Source organism: Ochotona curzoniae, unplaced genomic scaffold (genome assembly GCF_017591425.1).
Source record: "Ochotona curzoniae isolate NIBS_2020 unplaced genomic scaffold, NIBS_Ocur_1.0 patch356, whole genome shotgun sequence".
NCBI classification, from domain to species: Eukaryota; Metazoa; Chordata; class Mammalia; order Lagomorpha; family Ochotonidae; genus Ochotona; species Ochotona curzoniae.
The window spans coordinates 373043-391972 of record NW_024466924.1 but is presented as its reverse complement, the minus strand read 5'-3'; the positions used below and the strand labels follow the sequence as shown (position 1 = coordinate 391972).

The 18930-nt window shown below is 50.0% G+C and overlaps 1 protein-coding gene across 1 annotated transcript in view; it reads left to right on the top strand.

The window, feature by feature from the left end:
• The window catches only part of LOC121167262 (solute carrier family 12 member 8-like), a 121837-nt gene that overhangs the window by 53165 nt on the left and 49742 nt on the right, over window positions 1–18930 (top strand). Inside the window, exon 4 of the mRNA XM_040996688.1 lies at window positions 11118–11231. Coding sequence (XP_040852622.1) covers window positions 11118–11231 — 114 coding nt within the window. The remainder of the gene's footprint in view (window positions 1–11117; window positions 11232–18930) is intronic.

Genomic DNA, 18930 nt, shown 5'->3' with positions numbered 1-18930 from the left:
TCCTAGTCCTGCAAAAGAAATTGGTTAATGGTTTGGTTAGAAAAAAAATTTTTTTAAATATTTGAGTGGATGGTACAGGAGGGAGGGGTTAGTTATCAAAAGTCCTTTTGAAAAGGTGGCTTGAGTTCTCCCTGAAGCTCGTTGGAATATGAAGTCTCTGAGAGTTGATCTTAAGGAGCTTTTGGGGGTGCCTCAGTGGTGGCGGATGAAACTCCATGGCAGGTGTTGCCTTCAGCCATTCTTGGATGGAGTGTCCACTTGGCTTTGGCAGGGTACTGGGGTCACTTCTGCTCAGCCCCAATATCCCAGCCTTTTGTTGTGTGGTATTAGTGGGGAGGCTTAGGCTGGAACATGCATGAAAGACTGCAATAAGACTGTGCAATAAGACATGCAATAAGACTGTGCAGTGAGGTCTTGAGAAATAAACAGCACACAAAAAGAACAAACAAACAAACAAAAATGTATGTTTGTGGGAGAGAAACGCTTGCCTCTGATCTATAGTGCCTATGTTCTAGTGAAGATAGTCTGGCTTGCTTCTCTCCCTCCCTCTGCTCCTGGGGACTCTGGCTGCTTGCAGGAGCTAAGGTGACTATTCTGTTTCTCTAATCTGAGCAGGAGCAAAGTAAGGGCCAAGGCTGCAGTTGATAGTGGCCCTCATGGCTGTGGTGCCAGCTAGCAAAAACTGTGTCTGAGATCTTACACACATGGGCACAGGAGTTTTGGGAGCAGCCAGCAAAATTCTACTACTATCCAAATCCAAAAGTTGACAGGAGGGGTTATATAATTAGGTGGCTGTTAAGGTCTGGCCAGGTGTTATGTGAGGTCCAGGACCATCTACCTCTTCATGTGGGGGTACTGGAAGAGACAAAGGAGGTATGAAACTTTATGGGGAGACATCCCGTTGACTCCCATTACCTGGCTGGAGAGAGGAGAGCTGGCCTGAGAAGGAGGCTGATACGGAACAGATGGTTCCTCTGCATGGATGCAGCTTGACCCGTGGCCAATCCTTCAGCACCACCATCTGCTTCCAGAACTTTTCCCTCATCTCCAGGCAGAACCTCTCCATCTATTAAGTCAGAAGTCCTTCCTCTAGCCCCTCTAAGTGCTATCCTGTTTTCTGTCTTTATGATTTGGCCTGTTCTAGCTCTTTCCTGTTAAGTGGAACCATACGCCATGTATCCTCTTGTGTCTGCCTTCTTTCATGCATGTTCAGAGTTCACCCACATTACACATCAGCCTTTTACTCCCTTCTGTGGTCCGACAGTGCACCCGTGTATGGATAGACTGTGCTTGGCTTGCTTTTTCATCTGGTGATGGGCACTCGGGCTATTTCCATTGCTTCGTATTAAGGACATTTTGGCATAACATCTGGGATTAGATACTGGAACTAGCCCAGGACATAAAGCAGCAGGTCCCCCACCTGGTACAGGCCAATGGAAAGTCATGGGTTTGTAAGCTAGAATGGCTTGGTGGATAGGTATTAGATTGTTTGACCAGCTCCTGGTTTTGTAGGGGGTACAAGTCTCCTTTCCTGAACCCCAGCTTTCCCTTCGGGAAGATAGAGTTGAGACTCATGACTGATGACATTGACATTCTGAGGCTCTGTGACACAGAATCTGGGAGTGGAGAAAGCTGCTTGGTCTGGTGGGTCGTGTGTGTGTGTGTGTTGTGTGCCTGGAGGAGGCTGGATCAGCCCAGTCTCAGCAGGAGGGTAGCCCTGCTTATATAACTGCTTATATCAACCCTGTTGATGTGGACTCTGCCCCCTGCAGGGGCACTTGACCTCCCACGCTTCCTCCTGCCTGGAGGGGGTATCCAGACCAGGGTGGGGGAAGGGGCATGAATGAGGCTAGGAGTATTTGGGTGGGTGGGGGAAATTGTTGAGGTCAAGAGTTTAAATGTGGGAAGTGGGATGCCAGAGCCAGGGACAGCCAGAAGGAGTAAGTGGTGGCTGGGAGGAGCCCACAGCCAGGGTGGAGACTTCCTGTCAAAACAACCCCTTATCCTGGCGGGAGAGCACATTCCTTTCCCCCAGGAGATAAGCAGGCCAGATTTCCCTTTCTCAGAGCTCCTTGGAGCTCAGGGCTTTGCAGGCCAGGCTGGTGGGTGGGGTCTCTCCAGGGGGGCTCCTCTGCAGGGCCCCAGTCTGAGCTCCTCCCATCTCCTCAACCCTACTCCCAAGGCTTCCTGCATCCTTGGGACAGCACCAGCTCTGAGTGCAGTTCCTCTATTTTCTTACCTGAGCACAATGTGTGCACCTAATAGGGTTGTCATGAGGCTTAACAGTTCACGCAGTTAAGGCCAAACTTCTCCCAGAGCCGGGGGAGCCATCATCCCAGAGGCCCCGAGACCTGGGGAGCTGCCCCAGCACCCATTCCTGCAGTTTGGGCTTTCCGTAGTCCAGGACATGTGACAGTTCTTTCCACTCTAGCCCTCTCTAAGCCAAAATCCCACTGGCACTCACAGACAGCCAAAGCTATTAGAAGATTTTTTTTTTAAACTAAGTACTTCAGCTGGAGCCTGGGTCAGCAGGTGGAGGAATTTCTTGGACGTGAAAAATGATCTTTTCTCATGAGAGGGAAGAGAAGCATCTTCCCTTTCTCAAGTGAGAGAACCCAGGACTGCCCTTTTGGATGGCACAAGTTGGCAGGAGCTCCTGGCTTTTGTGACTGGATGCTAAGGTCCCACCCTCTGCAGCCAGAGGCATTGCCCTCACATCCCCTCCACCCCAGGCCCTTCATCCCCAGCTTGCCCAGCCCTGTGGGTTCTTGGCAGCCTGTCTTCCCAGAGGGTGGAGGCGCTCCCCAGGGCCAGGCCAAGGCTCCAGGCTGTCCCTCCCTGGGCGGTCTGGGCGGGACTCCCACAGCCCAGTGACCAGCCCAGGTCCCTCTCTCTAGATTTCCCTTCTGGCCACTGCTGGAACACCCAGCCCTCTCTGTGTGTATTTTCTCTCTGGGTGGGGGTTCGGGCCTGGAAACCCAGCTCACATCCTTTCCCCACCCTCTCTGGGGAGGCCCCAGATCACTAGGGCTAAAGCTAGGGAGGAAACTGGTCTGGAGCAGCCGCCCAGTTCACTGCCCAGGACCCTCTGGGGGGCCTCTTCCAAAACTCCCAGGACTTACTCTCACTTGCCTGCACCAGTGCAGCCCAATGGGCTTGCCTGGAACAGCTGCACTTGGCAGCAAGCTGGAGGATGCTGCCCGAGTGTCCAGCAGATGCAGGCTTGAGGCTGCTGCCTGCACTGCAGGCCATGCTCACAGTTAAGCTCTGGATTTCCCATGGCTTGTTCCCCTGGCCCCCTACTCTGCATTCTGAACTGCTCAATTGTGAACATGGGACCATGACAGAGACCCTAAATTCCTGCTTGGTCTCCCTATGCCTACCCCTGTGGCTTTGATACCCTGAGACCGTGTGGCAATGACTGCCAACCATGATTGTGTAGTTTTATGTGTGTTTTAAGATTTATTTATTTACACTGGAAAGGCATGTCAGATTTACAGAGAGAAGGAGATACAGAGAGAAATAAATCCTGTTCACTGGTTCACTCCCCAAGTAGTCACAACAGCCAGAGCTGAGCTGATTTGAAGCCAGGAGCCAGGAGTTTTTCCAGTTCTCCCACACGGGTGCAGAGTCCCAAGGCCTTGGACCATCCTCCACTGCTCTCTCAGGCTGTTGTAGGGAGCTGGATGGGGAAGTGGAGCAGCTGAACTGGCACCCATATGGGATGCTGGCACCCACTGTGCCGGGCCCACAGTTGTATAGCTTGAGCTTCATATGGCAACTGTGCAGGGTGTGGAGCACTTGCAGCACGGGGACACGGGGTGGAAGCTCTGGATGATGTGCCCTGGGGCCTGAGAATGGGCTACTGGTCATCATTTGCCCTGCCATTGGAGTGCCAACTGCAGAGCAGAGCTTGGCATCACCTGGGAGCTCACTAGCAAGGGTGGGGTCTCTGGCTCCTCTCATGTACACTGACTCAGAGGTGGCATATCCACACTCCCTGGGGGATCTTTCACTGCTTTCCAGGACCACAAACAGGGAGTTGGATGGGAAGTGGAGCAGCCAGGACACCAACTGGCACCCATATAGGATCCTGCTGCTTGGAGGTAGAGGATCAGCCAACTAAGCCATGGTTCTGGACCCAGAGACCCTGTTGTTAAATACACTGACAGATAACTCTGATTCCGATTTAACTTCACCCTGCAAAGTCTAAATGAGTTGACCACTGGAAGGCCCTGCTAATGATTGTTGAGGCCCATGGTACTATACTTGGTCCTCTTCCTTTGAGGGGCTTGGGCACACTTGCTGCACTGACCTCACTCCTGCCAGGCCCCTCATGCCTCCCCTCTCTCTCCTCGGGCTTTGTTTTGGAGACTGCCCTCCTTTCCCAAATGTAGGCCTCTCCTTTCCTTTTCCTTCCTGTGGCCTCCCAGGCCCCACCCTGCCTGCTTACAGAGGAGGCCCCCTCCAACCCTGTCTGCCTGCCCTAGGTCCTTTCTTCCCTGTCGCTAATTCTGGTGGGCCAGCTCTCCCATTGTCCAGCCCCAGGAAAGGACTGGCCGGCCGGCCTCTAGGGCAGGGAGGGGCCCCAGAGATGCAGAGACAGCCCCTAGTTGCTGTCTAAGTTAAGCAACGGCTGCAGCCAACAGCCACAAAATGAGCCCTACTCTTCATCAGCCACCACCTGCCCTTCTGGTTTCAGCAGCCCCCACAGTGGTGTTGCAGGTGCCACTCAGGGCTTCCCTGTGATCCCCTTCCCCTTCCTGGGGTCTAGACTGTGCTATCCCCACTGGGGCAGGGCACTCAACTCCTTGTGGGGGCAGACAGAGCGAGGTCTGCCGCCCACAGGCCCCGTCACAGGAAGCTTGAGTTCTGTGTGGCAGAGGAAGGCTCTCTGCAGCCCAGCTGCCCTGCTTGTCACCCTGGGCCTGCCTGTTGGGTCTTGCCAGGAGTTGTCCTCTCTTCCTTTTCCCCTGTTGTGTGTCTGGTCTTCCTAAAAGCGCACAGCTCAAATGAGACCAAGGTATTTTTAGTTCCCAACCAGATGTTTAGGTCAAGCCCAGACACGTTTACACATAGTTCTGCGGGCCTGGCCACGGGGGCCTCTTGGAGCTGGAAGCTGTGTGCTGACAGGAGCCAGGCCCGGGGTCCCTGGTACCAGCAGAGGAACTGAAAAGTCTGTGGGTTTCTGAGGCACAGAGCCCCTTTGGAGGTCAACAAACAAGCTTTAGGGGTGGGCATTGGATGCAGCATTTTATACCAAGGACACCTGTCTCCCACATTGGAGTCCCTGGTTGGAGTCTCGGTTCCTCTTCCAGTCCAGCTCCCCGTCGCTGGGCACCCTAAGAGGGAGCAGTGATGGCTCAGAGACTTTGGTCCTGTCACCCACATGAATCCCGGGCTCTTGGCTTTGAGTGTGGTAGTGAGTGAATCAGTAACTCAAAGACACCTCTCAGTCACTGACTGTTTCTGTCTCCCTGCCTTTTAAAGAAGATGAAAATAACTTTTTCTTTTAGAGTTCAGTTTCTCTCTCTCTGTTTCTCTCTCTCTCTCTCTCTCACACACACACACACACACACACACGAATTCCCTAAGGAACAACTCTGGGATGCATTACAGAGGAACAGTGGGGAATGGGGAATGGAAAACTGAATTTGGATGGGCCTGAGGTCCTGCCAGTGTGCAGGCTGGGCCGTGCCCCATCTCCCAGGGGAGCTGTAAGGCAGTGCGTTTCTTGGGAAACCTGGGCTCATGCTTCTCGAGGGTGGGAGGTGTGGGTGCTGGAGACGTGGTAGGAGACACACAGGCAGCTGTGGCCCTATGACCTTGGATGAGCCTTGGTGTGCCCAGCTCTCATCTTGCTGGATGACGTAGAGCCGGGCACAGAGGTGGAGTTGAATCAGTGATGCTCGGCATTATTTTTAGAAGGGAGGTTGCCCTGTGATGTCCTTGGGGAACCTGCACAGTCTGTGTTGTTCCCCGGCAGGGGCTGCCTGCAATACCATAATTGTCACTGTCACTCTTGCAGCTGTTGGCAACTCTGAGGTGGGTCTTCACAGCAGACTGGGGAGGTGTGCAGGGCCTGGTAGGAGGTGTCAGGTGCAGACATAGCCCCTGATGCCTAAGGGCTGTGCCCCCAAGAGACGTTTCAAAGATATCAGAGGTATGCAAAGGGAGATATCTGTGGAAATAGGACCACAGCTTTTATCAGACTGAATATGAACCTTTTGTATGCACGTCAGCGAGTCTGGCATTAGCCACTGTAGGAGGACACGACAGATTGTGTATGCGTCAACCCTGCCCAGCCAGACTCACACCATGCCTCAGTTAGCCCTCAGTATCTCACCTGCGTGCCTGCATTGCCGAGTCTGGGGTGTGGGAGAGAGACCTGGGTCTCAGCTGGTGAGGCAGGAACCAGCGGATGCAGCCTCCCTGGGAGCTGACTCAGGACCAGGGACCTTTGGTGAGGTATTGGGTCATATGGGGGCCTCTGTGGGAATCGTAAGGATGGAGGAAACGAGACCAACTTCTCACCCCAAAGGAGGTGGCCTAGGTGAGGGAAGAGCCACACAGGAGCAATGCTCTTAGTGGTCTTGGTCAAATGGCTCTAATATCCCATGTAGTTTCCAGAAGATTCCACAGGTCATACCGGCGTCTTGTGGGACATCCCTGGCTTTGGCCTGTGCGCGTGCAGGTTCTGCTGTGGGTGACTCCAGCTCTTCCTGCCTCATGTTTGGTTTCTTTTTCTCTTTGAGTTCTTTCTTTTTCCCTATCTTGCTTGTTTGTCTTAACAGCCATTACTCAAATCATTTTGGGAAATAAGTAGACTATAAATGGGAAGGCAAAAAGGAATAAGAGATACTTGTATATGGGATGATTTTTTTAAAAGAGATTATCGCTTTTTAAATAAACATATGTATTTTTAATTTATTTGAAAGGAAGAGTGCCAGGATGGGGAAAGACTGATTTTTCCATCTGCTAGTTAGTTTCTGGGGCTGGGCTGGACCAGAACCTGGAACCAGAAACTCCATCTGGGCTAGTACTTGAGTCAAAACCTGCTGCCTCCCAGGGTTTGCCTCAACAGGAAGCTGGATGGGAAGCAGAGGAGGAACTCAAATCCAGAGTTTGCAATGCAGGACACAGATGTCTCAAGTGGTGGCTTAACCCACTGTGCCGCAATGCTCCCTCCTAGAAGGTATTTCTTGGATAATAAGCATAGTATTTTTTTAATGTGGAAATTTTGTCTAAATAAAATAAAATAGCTCATAATTGCCTTACACAGACAATCATAGTTAATATTTTGGTTTGTTTTCTTCAAAGTTTTTCTTACATGGATAAATTTTTTAAATTTTATGCTTTGATACTTAACCATTTATAAGTTAATAAATACATTTATGTAATATGAATATAGCATATAAAACTTGTCAGTTTTCTTAGTGTATACTGTCTATAAGTTGGGCAGTTTTCCATGGTATTTGAAACTCTTTATAAACATTTCAGGTACCTTGGTCTTCCCTAGATGCTTAGACCGTTCCTGAATTTTCCATTGTTTAAAGTATTGACTAATACCTTCATCTGCTAGATGCTTTTCAAAGATGAGACATTTCCGTTAAGAAAGAGCAGTGAAATGTCCGCAGTGGTGCCTGTGGAGGGCTAGCAGGTGTGTTCAGGAAGTGGCCAGGGCTGCACGAGAGGCAGCTGAGGCACCGTTCACTCAGTCTGTGGGCCTCCATCGGTTTCCCCAGGGACTTTTCTCATGGGGGCCTGACGTCTCTCTGAACCTGCAAGTGACCAGGGTGACGCTGGCGGGCCTGGTGGGTAAGGAGATGGTGGGCCCCCAGTAACGTGTTTATGAGCAGTGAGGTGGCAACATGCATGCGCCATCAGGCCTGGACACCATCTCTGCTTGCCCAGCTCCGTTCCAAGGCAGGTGGGCATGGTTTTCTGCTCAGACTTGGCAAGTGGGATCAGCCAACGGCTAAGTTACAGTTAACTTAGCACTTACTGCTTTTTTTGTTAATAATGGGAAGACCAGCTATGAAACGTGACGCAATTCAGAAAGGGTGTGTGGTTGTTAGGATTTCATGTGCCAGAAACAATTTTATTCATGCAAAAAAGAGCCACCGACAGTGATTGAAGACCTGAGTTCCTGAGAGTGCCCTGGGCTACACCGAGCTTTTCATTTGGTTAGTTTTTCTTAAATACTTTTCCTGTGAGGTGATGAACCTCGGAAGCCGTAAGCAGCGCGGGCGGTCTCAGGCTCATCCGTGTGGCAGGAGCTGGGTCCTGTGCAGGAAGGCCCAGGCTGTGGCTCGGCCTGGAGTGGGCTTGGGGGTGAGGCTCACTGGAAGTAAAGTCACCAAGGTCCTGGGCTCAGTGCTGCCTCGCTGGCTGGGTCTTCATCCCGCATCAGCAGACGGAGTGATGAGAGTCGACGTAGGGCCACAGCTTGCAGGAACAAACCAGCTCATCCTCAGAGGCTGACAGTCCGGGTGTCCCCAAGTCCAGGAACATCTGAATTCTGTGTCATGTCCCAGTTGCTGTTCAGAGTGACTGCCTTGGCCACAGGAACAAAGTGTCTAGCATGGAAACCATGTGGCAGACTTGGTTCGAGCCCGTGAACAGAAACGTTTGAAAGACTTTGGAAGAGATCTGCTCAGATATGTCCCTGCTATGGAGCATCAGTGAGTCAGTCAGTCAGACTGAAAGCGTGCAAGTGAGACGGGCATCAGCTGAGGCATCTCAGGGACCTCAGGCATCTCAGACCCTGTAGGCTGTGGGATTGTGGCACAGTAGACCAAGCCTGCACATCTGACACCGGCATCTGCTATGAGAGTTCTAGTTGGAGTGCTGGCTGCACTGCTGCCGACCCAGCTTCCTGCTCACGTGCCTGGAGAGGCAGTGGTAGATAACCTGAATGCTTGGGCTCCATCATCCACATTGCAGACCTTGATGGAGTCTTTGGCATGTGGCTTGAGGTTGGCTCAGCAGCAGCTGTTATGGCCTGTTAGGGTTGGTGAACCAGTGGATGGAAGATGGATCAATTTCTACCTGTGCCTTTTTTTTTTTTAAAGATTTATTTTATTTTTGTTGGAAAGGCAGATATGCAGAGAGGAGGAGAGACAGAGAGGAAGATCTTCCGTCCGATGATTCACTCCCCAAGTGACCACAACGGCTGGTGCTATGCTGATCTGAAACCAGGATCCAGGAAACTTCTTCTAAGTCTCCCACGTGGGTGCAGGGTCCCAAGGCTTTGGGCTGCCCTCAACTGCTTTCCCAGGTTGTAAGCAGGGAGCTGGATGTGAAGTGGAGCTGCCGGGATTAGAACCGGTTGCCATATGGGATCCCGGCGCATTCAAGGCGAGAACTTTAGCCACTAGGCCATGATGCTGGGCCCTGGGCCCTACCTGTGCCTTTTCGAGTCTTTAAAAAAGACTCCTGGGGCCCGGCACGGTGGCACAGTGGTTAAGGTCCTCGCCTTGCACGCCTGGAATCCCATATGGGCGCCGGTTCTATCCCCGCAGCCCCACTTCCCATCCAGCTCCCTGCCTGTGGCCCGGGAAAGCAGTCGAGGACGGCCCAAAGCCTTGGGACCCTGCACCCGCGTGGGAGACCCAGAAGAGGCTCCTGGCTTTGGGGATCGGCATAGCATTGGCCGTTGTGCTCACTTGGGAAGTGAATCATTGGACGGAAGATCTTCCTCTCTGTCTCTCCTCTCTGTATATCTGACTTTCCAATAAGAAAATAATAAAAATAAATCTAAAAAAAAAAGACTCCTGAATGTGAGAAGTGCAACCTACTTTGTGGGACAGTGCCTGGATCTGGGAGACAAAGATGCGGGAAATTGGACTTCCTGCCTCCAGCAGGGGTAACTAAGGAAAGACTCAGGGTGGCTGATCATGGGCCAGGAGAGCCCATGGAGAGTCTAACTAGGTAAAGTCCCTAACGGAGCGACATGACATGTGAGCTGGGCCTGAGGGATGAACATCTCAGGGATAGTTAGAGATGTGGAGCATCCCGACCCCTGCATCAGGGGTGGTGTGAGTGGTGATCTAGGAAAAGAGACTGGGCGCTGGTAAAAGGCCAGGGGATAAAGAAGAAATGATGGGCTGGGCCAGGTGTGCATGGCCTTGAAACTCATCCTACAGAGTCTGTGCTTTGTTCTGTGGCTGGAAGGGACTCATGGGAGGTTTTGAGTAGAGAAGTAACTTCTAATATCAATTAATATTGCTTTCTTCTTAAATTTTATTTTATTTTAAAATGTTTTAAAGGTTTATTTACTTTTATCAGAAAGGCAGATTTATAGAGAGGAGGAGAGACAGAGGGAAAGATCTCCCATCTACTGGTTTACTTCCCGGATGCAGAGTCCCAAGTCCCAAGTCTTCCAGCTTTCCCAGGCTGAACCAGTGCCCATATGGGATGCTAGCACTTGCAAGTGGTAAATTAGCCAATTCAGCCAATGTGCTGGGCCCTGCCTTTTTTTTTTTTTTTTTTGAGATTGAATTATTTTTATTTGAAAGGCAGATTTGGAGAAAGAGAGAGAGAGAGAGAGAGGAAGATCTTCCAGTCACTGTTTCATGCCTCACCTGGCTGTCCCAGGTGAAGCTGGGCCAGTCCAAAGCCAGGAGCCTGGAGCTTCCTTTAGATCTCCCACGTGGATACAGGGGCCCAAACACTTGGGTTTTCTTCCACTGCTTTCCCAGGTGCATTAGCAGAGAGCAGGATCGGAAGAGGAGCAGCTGGTACTCAAACTGGTACCCATAAATGATGCTAGCACCACAGGCTGAGGCTTAACTTACTACACCATGGCACCAGCCCCAATTTGTATTGCATTCGATGAAAAATAAACACACTAATGCCTATTCATTGAATAACATTTCAACTCAGGTGGCGTCTACGGAAGCAAAAAGTGAACATGTGTCCAGAGGTAACTCCTTTTCACTGCTAGTCATTTTTCTGCTATGTCAACCAGAGTCAGGCCTAGAAATGAGGAGGAGGATGTTCGGGCCAAACTGCGCATTCTCCGTCTGTCACACACACCCTTACTGTTGAATACTTGAAGTCGTATGAAGTAGTGTCCTGCCTCTCAGCTCATTTTGCTCTCTGTGTCATTTCAGAGCATGGTTTTATTGGCTATTCCCCGGAGCTGCTACGGAACAACACTCTGCCGGATTACACCCCGGGGGAGTCCTTCTTCACCGTCTTCGGGGTGTTCTTCCCAGCTGCCACAGGTACTATAGTCCGGGTCCTTCTTCACCCTCCTGTTAGGGGATAAGGAATATAAATGATTATTTCCCAGTGGCCTGTTTGTGCTGCTAGGATGTGTGTCTGACTTTATTTAAAGATTTTTGTTATTTGAAAGACAAATTGACAGAGAAAATATGAAAGAAAATGAGACTGATTGATCTTCCACCTGCTGATTTATTCCCTGAATGGCCATGATTTCAGGAACTCCATTCTGGTCTCCCACATGGGTGGCAGGGTGGGATCTGGATTGGAAGCAGAAGAGTTGGGACTTGAATGGGCAGTCCGACGTGGGATGCTCCCATTGTAAGTGGATGGCTTAACGCACTACGCCACAGTGCTGGCCCCATAGTGGGCTTCACTGTTACTAACAAAAGCTACCTGTGTGGCTTCCCCAGCAGACAGAGCCATATCACATTTTGAGCAAGTGCATACTTGGGCTAGAATGCCACCTGCCCTTTCCCTACCAATGATAGGTATTCTCCTAAGAAGCAAGATAAGTGTGATTTTCTTGCTACACTGATTTGGACCTAATAGGACAGTGAATAAATCGATTCCTACCTTCTGCTTTCCTGCACTATGATGGCCGTGGAGGGGCCTTGTAGAGCTGCAGCCCCTACGGAGCTTGCTACATGCTTGGGTTCCCAGCTTGGAGGGCAGTAAGCTGGCATGTTGACAAATGATTCCTGGAAAGTGCCATTCACTAGGGACTGGGCTTGTCTTCCTGGCACAGAGTCACAGGAGGATTTGCTCTTGATCCCAGCAACGCTGCTGGCCTGGAGTGTCTCCCTCTGCCTTGCCCCGCCATGCCATGCCCTAGCTCATCATTCTTTTCCCAAACAGGACAGGGATAGCAAAGGCAGGCAAAGCTCCTGGAATGTGTTGAGATGAAATAGGTTATCCACACCCGTGTTGACCACGAGCGGGAAAAGCTGGGCCTCTCATCTGCGGCCGGTGGGAATGTTAAGTGGTGCAGCCACTCTGCAGGCCATTTGACAGTTTCTTTAAAAAGACACTGAGGTCCAGCCCCTCCACTCCTGGTTATCTACTGCAGAGAACTGAGAGTCTGTGCCCATATAAGGATGTGCAGAAGTGCAGCTTAGTTTGTACCAGTCTCAGAGTGGAAATAGCACTGATGCTCTTCAATAGGTGAGCAGATAAACGAGACAGCCTTGTAGCCGCAAACTACTCAGCGATAAAAGGAATAAGCTATTAATACATTCAGGTATAGAGGAAGCTCAATATAATTGTGTTGGGTGAAAGAAGAAGTTAGATGTTAGAAGAGTACCTTTTTTTTTTTTAAAGGAGGCTATATGAAATTTCTTTTAGATAAAGTTCTAGAAAATACAGAGTGTGTCATTAGAAAATAGAGCAATGGCTGCCCAGGTTGAAGGGTGCAGAAGGGAAACTACCCAGAAGACGGAACCTTTTGAGGAGTGAAACATGCATTGCTGACATACGGCGATGGTTTCGTGGTGTGTTTTCGTGTCGGACTTCTTCACGTTGTTCCCCTGAGACACACACAGCTGGTTGTGTGTCAGTCACACCTCGGGAAAGCCGTTCACATGAAATAAGTTAACTCTGCCCACCTTGAGTCATCTTTCCTCCACCACACTTCTCCTCTAGCAGCACGCTTCCCCTACGTCTCTGCCACCAACCAGGAGGCTCCTTGCATCTGCTTCCCTCCTCCCCGCTCTCCTTCTCATCTCCTCCCCTCCTCTCTCCCAGAATTCCAAGCCAGTCTGCCAACGACAGGGCTCTTGCCAAGGTCATCAGTGATTTCTACATTTCAAATTCAGTGGATATTTTGAGTTCTTGTGTTTTAAAAGAAATTATCTATTTTTATTTTACTTCATTCTAGTTGCAGGAAGAAAGCAAGAAAGTCTTTCACCCACTGATCCCCTCCTCAGCTGGGGCTGGGCCAGGCTGTTCTATGGAATTCCTGTCTGGAGCCAGCCGCATGGGTGCCTGACCTGATGCATGCGTGCTGGGCTCATGCAGACAGAGGCCTCACACTTGGCTACTGCTTTGCTGTGGCTAAAATTCCTAACACATTTTGAACAAGGGCTCCTGTAGCTTTGTTTGCGTGGGAACCTGCAGACTCCATGGTCATGTCTGTTCTTTGTCCCCTGCCTTCCCCAACACACACAGTCCCTAGCCATCTGCTGCTGCTTTTCCACTTCCTGCACAACTCTCAAATCTCCTAAGGACCTAGGCTGTTGAGAAACAGATGCAAAACAGCGTTCAGACAAATCCCGCTTCCCTGCAGTCATGTATCTCCCTTAAGGCAATTCGATCTAGGTCAGACTCCTCTTCACTGGGCAGCAAAGACAAGGGAAACAGGGAATAAAAAGAGAGTATCAGAAAAGATTTCAGAGCCCTCTCTTTGACCCCCCACACCTCCTGTCTCTTTCCCTAGCTCCTGTCTCCCCATGCACATGTGGAGCACCTGGTCACGGGGCCACCTGGCTGAGCATCCCCATGGCCTGACAGTGAGACTCCCCCCAATGAAGAACTGTGCCTGGATGCCAGGCCAACAGGTCTACCCTGGCAGGGGCTGTATGCCTCTTTGGCTGAGCACAATCCAGTAGGAGTTATTCCCAGGAGTCCTCAGGGACCCCAGGAGGTAGTGTCAGTACACCCATGCCCTGATGTTCCCTCTCCAGCTTCCCCCTCTTCACCCCCAGGGCTCATGTTCGTGGTCAGATAGCTAAACAAGGGCATGCCTGGTGCGCATGGGGAAAGCCAGCCTTTTCCTCCAGGCAGGTGGTTGCTGGTGCCTGGGGCTTGAACAAGCCCTCTGTAACCCAGAGATTGGGTTGGATTCACTTCGGAGATCAGTTAACCCAGAAACTCTCAACTTTTTCATTTTTGTAAAATCTATATTTCTTTCTGGCAATCATGTTGAAAAACCTCCTGGATGCCAGACATGATGGGTGGGAGAGGAAAGGCAGCCGTCATCCATGCTCTTCATAGCTCTACTGCCTGAGAATAGGAATTGAAGCTTGTTTTCTGGGGTTTTGGCTATGAAAGTTTTATTCTGCAGTCTTCCAAGCACAAAACCATAGTAGGGAACAGGCTGACAAGTACATTGCCGTTACCACCCCTCTTCCGGTATGTAGCTTCCTGTCCCTCCCACTCTCGCTCTGTCCTCCTAACGCTCAGAATCACTGATTTTACCCTCTGGGAGGGAAAGGGGCACAGAAAAACTTAGGAAGAGCTTCATTAGAAGCACACAGCCCAGGAGTGGGCAAGGCCAGGGTATGGTCCTGCTGCGAGGGCTGCTCTGTTTACGGGCCCAGCGTCAGCATGGTAGGCAGTATAAATGCGGCACGCAGCTTGCTCTCCCTGGGCAGCTGTTCGGTGAAGCTATGAAAAGCATGAATGATTGGCAGTTTCCATGGTGACAGATTCGCCGAGGATTAGCTCTGAGTGAGTCATGGCTGGGGCTCCTCCAACGCCATCCTCCTCTGAACAGGAGACCTCCAGGCTGCCGAGAGGGAAGAGGAGTATTGAAGAACAAATGCTTCTGTTCTTCTCCACCCTCTTGGCGTCAGATATTTTGTCCCAGTGGCTGGAGACTGGAGGTCAGTTTTCCGTGACCCCTCTGGATTTGTGGAGCAGCCCTCCTATCCTCGCCTGCTCTGCCACACCCTGTGGCCCCGGCTGTCAGGGTGGGGAATGGGTGCAAATTTGGCAGCGACCTTGTGTTTGCCCCTAAGCTGCACCACCAAGCACTCCCTGAAAAACAAGCATCTCTTCCCCCAGGGTTTTCACACACACACACACACACACATACACACCCATGCCAAGTCCACAAGGTCCAGAACACCCCCCACACCCCTGTCTGCCAAGGAACCAGGAAATGGAAACTCACCGAGAAAAAATATGAGTCCTGTGAAGTCTCATAACCCTTGTTCCCAGATCCCACACTCTTACTGGAAGGGATAAGAGCCTCTTTGGCCACAGTCAACACATGGGCCTGTGGTTGACCACACCCAGCATGAAAAAATGTGGTGGGAATCCAAAAGCCCTGACCAGAGTGTCCACAGTCATCTTCCTTGTCGGGAACCCTGCTATTTCTGCAATGCCCTTCCACTTCTCTGGACTGCCTCGCTGTCCCTGCTCGCTCGCTTGCTCTCTCTCCCTCTTTCTGTCACACACACACACACACACACACACACACACACACACACACGATGCTCAGGAACCCTCTAGTCAGCTGCTTCAGCCCTAATGCTCCCTGTTCCAGATCAGTTTGTCCAACCTGAACCAGAAGTGCTGACTCCACCTTCATCCCACTTCTTCTTTCCTCCCTTCCCAGACACCTGCCAGGTCTACTCACCCATGGTGTGTCTTGTGGGGAGAGGATAAGGACGTGCTGGGCTAGCATAGGATCCCCAGGTTTGTGGAACAGTGAGGCCCACGTGTGGCCTTCCAGGAGAGGGATCTGTGAGTCGTGCCAGGCAGAAGGAAGGATGCCTTGTAGCTGTCATTGGAATTTATTTTTGTGTTCTTATTTGCAGAATTCATTGATAAACATCACGTAAATCCTCACAAATATTGATAATAATTAACATCATTATGATAGTCTGTCCTTTCAGATACCATGCTGGATGCTAACTTAGCATAGAGTTTTTCACTTAAGCAGTTGAAGCTGACCCCAGTGATTGGGTCCCTGCTACCTACAAGGAGACTCAGATGAAGCTCTTGGCTTCTGCCTTTAGGTTGGCCCAACCTTGGTCATTGTGACCATCTGATGGGTGAGCCAATGGGTATAAGATCTGTCTTCTTGCTCTGTGGCTTTCAAATGCATGAATAAATCTTTGGGGAAAAGGTGGAGAGGCTGTTTGATATAGCAGAACACTGCCTCAGTCAGGATACTTGAAGATTAGTGTTAGTTCTTCTAGCAGTCAGCTCAAAAACTTGAGCAAAATCCCTTTCTCTCTTTGGACCTCAGTTTCCAAGTCTGTAAATGAAGTACACGATCTCTAGGACACCTTGTGGCTCTAAGAATCATTGGTTCTAGAAGCAAGTGTTTATTGTAATGTTAAGACTTGAGGTCTTATATCAAGAGTGTTGGATTCAAGTCTCAGCTCTGCTTCTGTTCCTGCATCCCACACATGCACCCTGGGAAAGCAGGTGGCAGTTCAAGTAGTTGGGTTCCTGACACACCTGCGTGGGGGATGTGTGTGAGTTCAAGGCTCCTGGCTTCATACTAAACTAGCCCCTGCTGGTGTAAGCATTTAAGGGAATGAACCAATGCATGGAAAGTCTTTTTTCTGACTCTCTGTTTTTCAAATAAAATAAAAAAGAAAAGAATTATTGCTTCCAAAAAAACATCTTAAACAACATTTGTAAGCCTAGAAAAGTATAAAAACCAAGTGATCAGTACAGGCAGATATTTACTATTTCCCAAACCATACAATAGAATTCTTGCGAGAAGAAAAATATTTCCTTCCCTCTCTCCCTTCCTCCCTCCCTCCCCTTTTCTCTTTTCTTCTCTCCTCTCCTCTTCTGTTGTTCCTTCCTTCCTTCCTTGCTTTCTTTCTTTCTCTTTCTAAGATACTAAATGAGGGGTCCCCGCATGGTAGCTTAGTGTCTAAAGTCCTCATCTTTTATGTGCGGGGATCCCGTGTGGGCACCAGTTCATATCCTGGCTGCTCCTCTTGCCTTCAGCTGGTGGGCAGAGTGAGGCACTTGCTGAGGTCAGGAGGCACAGTGGCCTGTAGATGTGGCACAGCACTTAGTCTGGTGATGGGCGGGCACCTTAGCTCAGGATCAGAATTTGGAAGGTCTAGAAAGGGGCAGCATTACTGAGGAGCTGGACTCTGGCAATTCAGACTAGATTATCTGGCAGCAAGCAGTGGAGCCCCAGCCCTGCTCCATGACGGGGCCCGGTCCCAGGGCCCCTGGGAGAAAACTAAGTCACGGATGTTGCTCTTTCTGACCAAATAAGATCTATACAGGATTCTTTTGAAAGTGTAATGCATAACTATGCTTTTCCACCCTACCCTTCAACTCCCCAAATATCCATAGGGCAACCACTTTAAAAATATTTATTCATTTGGGAGACAGACATGCAAGGAATCTCCCATCCATCGGCGCACTCCCCAGGTACCTGCACCACCTGGGACCTGCTGTGGTGGAGGATCAGGAATCTCGGTTGAAGCCTCCCACATGGAGACGTGAGCCGTCATCACTGCTGCCGGGGCTCTATCTTAGCAGGCATCAAGAGCTAACGCTGGACGTTGGCCTGAGGCACCCAGTTTACTGGCGTGTTAGTCACGAAACAGCCTACAGTGCAACCATTTCAAATGGCTTTTGGTACCTTGGGAAGTTCCATGAACAATAGCTTGTTTAATCAAAGTAGAACAGTATCTCTTGATGCTGTGCTGGGCGATATAACTTACATGATTTCCTGTTGTCCTATATTTGGCAGTTTAATTTTACTTTTAGTTACCTTCTTGATTAGACTCATAACTCCAACTACACTAAAATCTCATTTTATCCATTGCAGGTTTGATGCCTTTACTCTTTATTGTTGACATGAAAAAAAAGTGAAGTACCATGTATAGCATTTAAAATACTATAGCCAATTTTTATTAAAAAATTTTAAATTTTTATTGGAAAGTCAGATATGCAGAGAGGAGGAAAGACAGGAAGGTCTTCCATCCGATGATTTACTCACCAAGTGACCATGATGGCCAAAGCTGAACCAATCTGAAGCCAGGAGCCAGGAGCCTCTTTGGGGTCTCCCAAATGGGTGCAGGATCCCAAGGCTTTGGGCCGTCCTCGACTGCTTTCCCAGGCCACAAGCGGGGAGCTGGATGGGAAGTGGAGCTGCCGGGATTAGAACTGGTGCCCATATGGGATACCGCTGCATCCAAGGCGAGGACTTTAGTCGCTATGCTGCCACACTGAGCCTACTACAGTCACTTTATGTTTAAATATTTTTATAAGGAATGCTCTCATGTTCTAGTTTTAAGGGAATCTGCATAACCTATTAATTTGAGTTTTTAGAGCAATATCAAGAAAGCTATACCAAGTATATGCAGGTCAGCAGGTGACTGAGCAAAATTACATAAAAAAATGTACTTCGGGGGTCCGGCATTGTGGCCTAGCAGCTAAAGTCCTGGCCCTGAATGCACCGGGATCCCATTTGGGCACCAGTTCAAATCTCAGTAGCTCCACTTCCCATCCAGCTCCCTGCTTGTGGCCTGGGAAAGCAGTTGAGGGCAGCCAAAACCTTGGGACCCTGCACCTGTGTAGGAGACCTGGAGGAGATCCTGGCTCCTGGCTTCAGAATGGCGCAGTACCGGCCTTTGTGGTCACCTGGGGAGTGAATCATCGGACAGAAGATCTTCCTCTCTGTCTCTCCTCCTCTCTGTATTTCTGACTTTCCAATAAAATAAATTAATCTTTTAAAAAAATGTACTTCGGAACTATAAGTGAACAATCAGTTACGCACACAGACACCTAACAAGAAACGTTCTTTAGCTTGATGTTACAAGCCAGTCCTCTTTGGAGGTTTGGGGGCGGGCCAAGCGCTCTGAGGTTCTAGAAATGTCTTGGCCATTCTTAGCCAACTCTTAGAACTTCAGGATGATAATTGACAGAATGAGTGTAATGTTAACTTAAAGCCAATTGCCGCTGGTATATGGAGATTTACTTTTTCCGTATCAG